We start from the raw sequence: 10,110 nt of genomic DNA, 5'->3' as shown, positions 1-10,110 counted from the left end.
TAAGGAGCGTCTCGGGGCAAGCTGTGGTTTGGGAGGGGAGGGAATGTTAAAAGCTGCTGATTAAGGTGGTCGTCTTTGGATGGGCGCTGGGATCTTGGAGAAAGTAACACTGGAATTACAAAGGGCGACGTGTTTAAAAAAGCAAGCCACTTGTAAACAACATCCAAAAATAGTTCTCGCGGCAGCTCCAGTGAAAATATAGCAAAGCCTCTTTACATGTGCATCTTCCACTTGCCCAGCATCCTTCCTGAGATCCTGTTTGAATCCAATAATGTAACTGCCTGAACAGTCTGTTTATTCACACACATATATATCTATATATATGTTTATTTATTTAAAACGTAGAAAGGGATCATTTAGCGGCATTCACCTCTACAGCAGAACATTACAAATATGTGTTTATGATTTCTCTCTATTTGGGAGGCTGGGATGCTTTTAAAAAGCTGACAGTTTGCAGTTCCAGCCCTTGAAACTGTGAATTCTAAATAGCTTCTGAACAAATGTATACTCTATAATGTGGCTGATATGCTTTTTAACCGCGCTCTATATTGAACACAGATTTTGTGTCTATCTTAAGAAAGTAAAAATCCCTTTGTAAACCCAAACCCTGTCCTGTTAATTCAGCGCCCCCCCCTGCCCCACCCCTCCTCCCCACATCTCCTCCCCACATCTCCTTAATCAATGTTTGTTTTGTTCAAACATCCAATTTCTTCAGAGTGTCGGGCAGGTGGATACTTCACAACTTGATTCTGTTCATTACACACACTCACACTCACACTCACTCTCTCTCTCTGTCTCTCTCTCTCTCTCACTCTCTCTCTCTCACTCTCTCTCTCACACGCACACGTGATATTCTTGTCTCTCGCTTGAGGCAAATAGACATGCCTTCCACCTCACACTTTGGATTCGCTCTCCAAATTTGTAACCTCCCCGTTCTGCTCAGTTTGCTCCTCGTGACTCTTGTCCTCAGCTTGCACCTGTTCCTCCTCCTCCTCCTCCTCCTCCTCCTCCTCATTCAGCTTGGTGGACACCGACCAAGTGAGGGGCAGTTCCACCTTGCTGATCATCTCCGCTAGTTCTTTGGCGCTACAAGACGGGGTCTTTGTCTCGTAGGTTTCATGAAAGTTGTTGTAATCAACCTCGTAAAATCCCTCCTCCAACGACAGGACAGGCGTGAAGCGGTAACCCCACAGAATCTCGCTGGTAACATATGAACTCCGGGCTTGACACGTCATACCTATGTAAAAAGAAAGGCACCCATGATGAATAAGTACTATTTTTCTTTTGTGGGTCCATACTTTATAAAGACCTTAGGTTGCTTCTATAGGTTTGCCTATTTGATCGTTACAATAGTTTGAATAAACCATCAGCTCCCCATCTCCTTCTGCTACCTTTTCGACCAAGTTTTTGGTCACCTGTCCTATTGGCCTTGATTTTGCGGCGGTAATGTCAGCGTTCGCCGTCACCACCTCGCTGAAACTGACTGCAAATTCAGGATATAGCGCATGCACAGATAAACGCAGAAATCAGTCATTCCCTGCTCCTCCACAGTTTGCACCTTGGGACAGTCCAGAGCCGGCAATCAATTCAAATCACACTGAAGAACGAAAACTTCCCCTATTACGCTGGGATATCGCTGTTCACTCATTTCTTCCCCGCGCCCCCCCCACCCCAAAAAAAACCTTAAGCTTTGTTAAACGAGGTGTAACTGGATTTTTAATTCTGTATTGACTGCTGAATAACTGTTCTGGCCCTGAAAAACTCATTTTATATTTGTGGAATGTCAAATTTTTCCATTAATATGATTAAGAATTGCATGGTTTAAAAAAAATTCTTAAAGTTTGTTTGATATTTCAGCTTCTACCTTAATCCTGTGTGGATGTCCCAATATTTATTTTACTCTCTGTAAAAATTATAAAAAATCAATTAGAATCTGTACATTTTACTTCCTGGTTTTCTGTCAGTGAGAATTCTTCAATATGATTGGCTGCTCAGCCCGCTTGATGACAGCACTGTTACTGGAGATTCACTTGATTTGGCTTCAGATTAAAACTAAGGTCGGGAGAGCTGAAATTCATGCCACAGAGATCACCATATCTTTGTGGGCAACTTTCTTTCAGGTCAGCGGCGAGCCTGTTGCTTCACTGCTGACCGTAAATTCTGGGCCAACATCCCCAGCATTGAAGCACTGACCACACTTGGATCAGCTCCGCTGGGCAGGTCACATCGTTTGCATGCCAAACACGAGGCTTCCAAAGCAAGCGCTCTACTCGGAACTCCTTCACGGCAAGCGAGCCAAAGGTGGGCAGAGGAAATGTTACAAGGACACCCTCAAAGTCTCCCTGATAAAGTGCAACATCCCCACCAACACCTGGGCGTCCTTGGCCAAAGACCAAAATTCTTAAAGTTTGTTTGATATTTCAGCTTCTACCTTAATCCTGTGTGGATGTCCCAATATTTATTTTGCTCTCTGTGAGCAGCCTCTCAGCATCTACCCTGTCAAACCCTCTCAGAATCTTGTACATTTCAATTAGATCACCTCTCATTCCTCTAAACTCCAGGGAGTATAGGCCCAATCTACTCGCTGACAATTTTTGTCTGTCTACGTTCCTGTGAAGTACCTTGGGACATTTTACTATGTTAAAAGTGTTCTATAAATGCAAGTTGTGTTAAAGTTAAAGTAACAGACAAGCAAACTTCATACACCAGTTAAGCATGCGTATACTAACAAGAATTAGGAGCAGGAGTAGTTCATATGGTCCCTTGAGCCTGCTCTACCAGTGAATAAGATCATAGCTGATCTTCGACTTTAACTCCACTTTCCCGCCCGATCTGCATAATTCCTCGATTCCTCGAGAGTTCAAAAATCTATCTCAGCCTTGAATATACTCAGAGACTCGGCAGCCACAGCCTTTTGGGGCAGAGAATTCCAAAGATTCCTCTGAGTGAAGAAATTCTTCCTCATCTCTGTCTTAAATGGCCGAACCCTTATCCTGAGACTGTACCCCCTAGTTCTAGACTCTCCAGCCAGAGGGAATAGCCTCTCAGCATCTACCCTGTCAAACCCTCTCAGAATCTTGTACGTTTCAATTAGATCACCTCTCATTCCTCGAAACTCCAGGGAGTATCGGCCCAATCTACTCAATCTCTCTTCATAGAACAACATTTGAACAGTGTAGTTTTAAAGCCACATTATGTTTTGTAAGTATAGGAAGCAGTCAAGCATAAGCAGAGGGTTATTTTGCCCCATTTTAAATATACCTCCCAACTCCCCTTCGCAATGTGGCATGGAATATATCAAACCAAGAGTGGTTCAGGTAGGAGGCCTTCGCTCAAGCCTTTACCAACACTAATTTTGAATTTATGACTAAGAGTATGGAGAGAGTAGTTGGTTTGCTAATTCTCTCCCCACTCTCTGTCTCCATGAGGAAACCTCTGGGGGTACTGTTTCTGTGGAATTCTTCTGATCTCTCACTGTAACTTCAGTGGAAACCCTGGAGTAACAGTATAAGTTGCTGTTTCCACCCTTTTCCTATGTTTTCTGCCTTATTACACTGGAAGATCGGAGGACCCCCATGAATATTCTATCCCTGGTCTCCACCAGTTCTAAGCGTACAATTATATATTTTAGCAATAATTTTTTTTAAAAGAGATAAGATAAATGTGGCAATATTCTATAATTTGGCACCTCCAATATTTTATTCAACATCAAAGTGGAAAGGACATGATCTTGCAGAATCTAGAACTTCCAAGCTAACAGCACTGTGGGAGTACCTTCACGACATGGACTGCAGCGGCTCACCACCACCTTCTCAAGGGCAACTAGGGATCGGCAATGAATGCCAGTGATGCCCACATTCCGTGAATGAGTTTTTTTTAAATGAAAGAGAAACTATGTCCTTACAAGCAGTTCTGGTCGCCGTATTATAGGAAGGACGTGATTGCACTAGAGAGGGTGTAGAGGAGATTTACTAGGATGCTGCCTGGAATGAGAATCTTAGTTATGAGGACAGATTGGATAGGCTGGGTTTGTTCTCATGGAACAAAGGAGGTTGAGAGGAGACCTCATTGAGGTGTACAAAATATTGAGGGGCCTGGACATAGTGGATAGTAAGGGTGTATTTCCATTGGTGGAGGGGTCTATTATGAGGGGGCATAGTTTTAAGGTGGTTGGTGGAAGGTTTAGAGGGGATTTGAGGGGGGGGGCTTCTTTATGCAGAGGGTTGTGTGGATCTAGAACTCGCTGCCTGGAAGAGTGGTGGATGTAGAAACCCTCACCACTTTTAAGAGATGGTTGGATGGGCACTTAAAGTGCAGTAACCTGCAGGGTTACAGAACTAGAGCTGGTAATTGGGATTAGACTGGATGACCTTTTGTTGGACGGTGCAGATATAATGGTAAGTACTTCAGGGAATAGAATACGGACAGGGTGATCTTCTGGACTAGTTTCGATCGCCTGGATGGGTCGAAGAGGAATTTTCCCAGATTTTTTCTCCCAAAATTGGCCTGGGTTTTTATCTGTTTTTTGCCTCTCCCAGGAAATCACATGGCTCCGGTTGGGGTGGAGTGTAGATGTTTTCAGTATAAGGGGTGTCGCAGTTGTGTGAGGCGGACTGGTAGGGCTGGGTGCTCTTTGTTGTGTATGCATGCCTGTTCACTGTGTGATGTCTGTAACACTGTTATGCCACATTGAATGTACCCTTGTACTGTACACACCTTACTGGTACACCAGAGGGTGCTGTTGCTGGAGACCCAGGGGTTACCTGCACACGGCAGGTAACCCAGTATAAAAGGGAACACACAGCTTGCTGTCTGCACTCAGGAACTGCTAATAAAGGACTGCAGGTCTGCACAGTTTAAGTACCATACCCTGCCTCGTGGAGTCATTACTAAAGGTGCCTACATACACTACAACACGACGGGAATTCGAGATGACGAATTTCACGCTCAACATGTCTAACCTCAGCAACTTTCAGCAATTTACAGAGGGGGAAGATTGGGACGCTTTTGTGGAACGATTGGAACACTTCTTTATAGCCAACGACCTGGATGGGGACACACCGAACAAACGCAGGGCCATCCTGCTTAGCAGTTGTGGGCCCACCATCTACAGTCTCATCAAGGACTTACTAGCCCCAGAGAAGACAACCACCAAGAGCTATGAGGAACTTGTAACAATCATACAGGAACAACTAAAACTGAAAGAAAGCATCCTCACAGCCAGGCATCGGTTCTACACTAACCGGCGACCTGAGGGCCAAGAAATTGCCAAGTATGCTGCACACTTAAGAAGACTAGCTGCACCATGTGAGTTTGGCGACCACCTTAATGAAGCACTAAGGGACATATTTGTCATCGGAATCGGCCATGAAGGCCTCCTACACAAATTGCTCTTGGCTGACATCACGGCCACCCTGCAGAAAGCAATTCAAGTGAGCCAGGCCTACATGGTTTCGGCCAGCGATTCCAGGCGAATACTGACCCAGGACTATAAACCGGCGAGTGCAGTGCACCGTATGGACACTTCTAAAGGCAGAAATGCTGCCCCGAGTCCCGCAACCCTGAGTCCGCCACAAGGGGCAAACCGGATGGCCCCGTGCTGGCGCTGTGGAGGAAACCACAGGGCCCACCAGTGCCGCTACAAAGACTATGCATGCAAGGGCTGCAAAGAAAAAGGGCCCCTTCAGAGAATGTGCAGAAAAGGCTATACTCACTGTGTCTCGGATGAGTTGGCTAATCATCGGGGCTCTGACACAGATGAAGATGTAGCTGCTCTAACCCTGGGAGAGGAGTATAGAATCTTTACCTGCTCCACCAGAAGTTCTCCATGGATGATGGAAGTGGACATTGATGGGGTCCCAGTCTCCATGGAGATCAACACAGGTGCGAGCCAGTCTGTGATGAGCCAAAAGACCTTTGAAAAAATTTGGAGGAATCCTGCCACTCGACCAAAACTGTCTCCTGTCTAGGCAAAGCTGCTCACCTATACCAAAGATAAAATCCAAATTGTTGGCAGTGTAGACGTCCAGGTCTCCCAGAGCGGCGTGTTGCACAAACTCCCCCTGTGGATTGTAGCCGGTGACGGTCCCACGCTGCTGGGCAGGAATTGGATGAACCGGGTCCACATCAGGCGAAGTGGCGCTGTGGAAGAAAAGAGCACCACAGCCTAGCTGCAGCAAGACCACAAAATGGCTGCAGCACCACAAGCATGTGGAAGAAAAGAGCACCACAGCCTACCTGCAGCAAGACCACAAAATGACTGCAGCACCACAAGCAGCAGACCTGTAATCAAAATGGCCTCCTCCATGCCACGAGTCAACATGGAGGAGCATCATGTGATATCGAGCGGCCAATCAGATTTGAAGGCTCCCTTAAAGGAGACCGGTAATCAAAAAAATTTAAAGGGGAAGTTCCAACTATTTGAGTACACGAACTTTAAAGCTAAAGATGCAATTAAAGGGTGCAAGTATGAAAATGTGTGCAATGTAACCATGAATTGTGATGCTGGTTTAACTAATGTGACTAATGAGATGAATGCAGGTGTCAGTAAGGTTATGAACAAGTTTATTATCCGTAACAGTAATGATAGAGATTGTGAAATGCCTAATGTAACCATGTCTGTTGAAACCAGGACACCCAAAAGCGATGCAAATGCTAGAATGTATAATGCAGGCTCGACTATGTGTGAGCAGAGCCAAGGTGTCATGTATACCAGTAGGACACTGCCAAAGGACATTGGGTCCTACAGGAACCATGCTGATGCCAATGGAATCCCACTGTGGGAGACCCCCAGGTCCAGCAGGCTACCTGACCATGTAGCCTGGACCTTTGGAACGAATGTGATGCCCCTTGCAGGACACACACACAGGCAGTGCGAGCAGACCCACTACAGAGACAGTGGGTGGTCAATGGGCAGCCCAGCCACCACCAATGGCAACCTGCACCAGACCAGCCCTGCAACCCCTGGCCAATACCAGGAGCATGAGGCCAATACCCTCCAGCTTCCCTGGCAAACCCTGGGATGACCTGACCCTCATCCCCATTGGTGGACAAGGAGCCCACCCAGTCTTGTGGCCCTGCCCACCAACTCACAACTACCCACATCACAGAGTATACACACCACCCACTGCTGCCGTGGCTACCTCCCCGAGGGATCCCACAACAGTGACACACACTTGGTTTGTGTGTGAGGGAGGGGAAACATACGAGGCCAGCCTCAAGCATAGGGGTCACACCTGGCAACCACACAACCCTCACCACAACCTCCCAAAACCCACCATTGATCACCTCCCCCAGTCATGACAACAAGGATATGAAAAATGCTCGGGGTGTATTGTTGTGTAGGCATGCCTGTTCACTGTGTGATGTCTGTAACACTGATATGCCACATTGAATGTACCCTTGTACTGTACACACCTTACCGGTACACCAGAGGGTGCTGTTGCTGGAGACCCAGGGGTTGCCTGCACATGGCAGGTAACCCAGTATAAAAGGGAACACACAGCTTGTTGTCTGCACTCAGGAGCTGCTAATAAAGGACTGCAAGTCTGCACAGTTTAAGTACCATACCCTGCCTCGTGGAGTCATTACTAAAGGTGCCTACATACACTACACTCTTTGCCTTTCCGTCATTGTTCATAGGTTTATATGCAACCTTTAGGGCTGCTGACCAAGGGCCGTGCGGACACCATGGGCTGGAGTGGCCTCCTTCTGCGCTGTGAATTTCTATGTTTCTAACCCTCAAAAGATGCTTCCTGCAGTTGAGATTAGGAACATCCTCAGTGGGGAACTGCCCAAGCAAACATCTGCAGTTCATAAATGCACAGCTTCCTGCATTGCCCTGTGAATACCATTTTTAGATGGATTGCTTTAGACATCCGTAAGTTCTTACAAATTTATCATTCTCAAACCTTTATACAACACTACGCAAAGCAAATGAATTCTGTTCTGGTTGATATGCTTGTCTAAATATATGAACATCTGGGCTCACACCAGGTACTTCCCCAATGTGATGAGCTTCGCTGGCTGATGCGGGCAGGTCAACTACTTCCCCACAATGAGGGAGGGGGAAAGCCAAAGAGATCTCTTACTGAACATCTCTCAGTAATGTACTTCAGGCTTCCAATATTATAATGGACAGAGAAATGTCATCGAAATGCTTTAAATGCTCACTTGTTAATACTACCAACAGCGATTTCTAGGCTACAAGGCAGTATTGGATAAGTCTGAGAAAACATATTGGGGCGATTCCATGACTTGACAGTCTCACTGGCTGGCGAGTGTCAAACCGTGAATGTTTCCCCAGACTTATCCAATACTGCCTTGTAGCCTAGAAATTGCTGTTGGTGGTATTAACAGGAAATTGCATGCACACAGCCCATGATTTTCTGCCCATTGGAATGCGTGCCTGCGGTACCCTCACTATGAGCACCACTACCCACCTGGGATGTCCAATTGCAGAATCACCCCATTGTATAAGGAAATAGATACAAGACTCTTTCCTTCTCTCCTCCCTCCAACCAACCCCATGAATGCCTTCCAGGATACATTATTATTTATTAGAGCAAGGAATAACTTTTAAAGGATTCATTTAGAGGACAATATGATTTTAATAATGTTTAGTGATTTGTTATATATTATAATATTCAGCATCAAACCGCACAGGAATTAATCTGGCAGATGTTACATAACAGAGATAGTGTATTCAACAGCTGCAAAGACAGCTTTGTATTTAATGTGTTACATAAGTGATGCAAGTGTGGTCATTCCCATGAGAGAAAATACTACTGTAAACAGTACAGCTATTCCTTTGATGTGTGTTGCAAATGAGCCAAAGGTGGGCAGTGGAAACATTACAAGGACACCCTCAAAGCCTCCCTGATAAAATACGACATCCCCACCGACACCCTTTTGGAGTCCCTGGCTCAAGACTGCCCTAAGTGGAGGAAGAGCATCCGGGAGGGCGCTGAGCACCTCGAGTCTCAACGCCGAGAGCATGCAGAAATCAAGCGCAGGCAGTGGAAAGAGCATGCGGCAAACCAATCCCACCCACCTCTTCCCTCAATGACTATCTGTCCCATCTGTGAGAGTCTGTGGCTCTCGTATTGGACTGTTCAGCCACCAAAGAACTCACTTCAGGAGTGGAAACAAGTCTTCCTCAATTCTGAGGGACTGCCTATGATGATGATGATGTTGCATTTTTAAGCATGTTCTTTTTTTCCCTGATCTACACGTCCTCCAGTGGAGAGAGTGAGCGCCTGATTTGCTCCCAAGCTTCTGTCAGTGCTATTCTGAGCTGGAGGCTAAGAGACTCTGGCCGGAGGATGATTGCATTTCTGATATTTCCTCAACTGGGACTTGCAGTGACACTTGTCTCTGCATCTCCCTGGAGCATCGCAATTCGGATCAGGAACTCAGCAACCTACGCTTTGCACTGCAATGTCCCGACACATAAGAACATAAGAATTAGGAACAGGAGTGGGCCATCTAGCCCCTCGAGCCTGCTCCGCCATTCAACAAGATCATAGCTGATCTGGCCGTGGACTCAGCTCCACTTACCCGCCCGCTCCCCGTAACCCTTAATTCCCTTATTGGTTAAAAATCTATCTATCTGTGATTTGAATACATTCAATGAGCTAGCCTCAACTGCTTCCTTGGGCAGAGAATTCCACAGATTCACAACCCTCTGGGAGAAGAAATTCCTTCTCAACTCGGTTTTAAATTGGCTCCCCCGTATTTTGAGGCTGTGCCCCCTAGTTCTAGTCTCCCCGACCAGTGGAAACAACCTCTCTGTCTCTATCTTGTCTATCCCTTTCATTATTTTAAATGTTTCTATAAGATCACCCCTCATCCTTCTGAACTCCAACGAGTAAAGACCCAGTCTAATCAATATATCATCATAAGGTAACCCCCTTATCTCCGGAATCAGCCGAGTGAATCGTCTCTGTACCCCCTCCAAAGCTAGTATATCTTTCCTTAAGTAAGGTGACCAAAACTGCACGCAGTACTCCAAGTGCGGCCTCACCAATACCCTGTACAGTTGCAGCAGGACCTCCCTGCTTTTGTACTCCATCCCTCTCGCAATGAAGGCCAACATTCCATTCACCTTCC

At 46.2% G+C, this 10,110-nt stretch overlaps 1 protein-coding gene across 1 annotated transcript in view; it reads right to left on the bottom strand.

Moving 5' to 3' along the window:
- Window positions 1-610: 610 nt before the first annotated feature.
- Window positions 611-10,110, bottom strand: part of kcnj6 (potassium inwardly rectifying channel subfamily J member 6) — a 106,663-nt gene continuing 97,163 nt past the window's right edge. Inside the window, exon 2 of the mRNA XM_070893856.1 lies at window positions 611-1,237. Coding sequence (XP_070749957.1) covers window positions 894-1,237 — 344 coding nt within the window. The 3' untranslated portion in view covers window positions 611-893. The remainder of the gene's footprint in view (window positions 1,238-10,110) is intronic.

The sequence above is a fragment of the Pristiophorus japonicus genome, chromosome 11 (assembly GCF_044704955.1).
Source record: "Pristiophorus japonicus isolate sPriJap1 chromosome 11, sPriJap1.hap1, whole genome shotgun sequence".
In the NCBI taxonomy this organism is placed as follows: Eukaryota; Metazoa; Chordata; class Chondrichthyes; family Pristiophoridae; genus Pristiophorus; species Pristiophorus japonicus.
The sequence above is the reverse complement of the archived record's forward strand: the minus strand, read 5'-3'. Positions and strand labels throughout refer to the sequence as shown.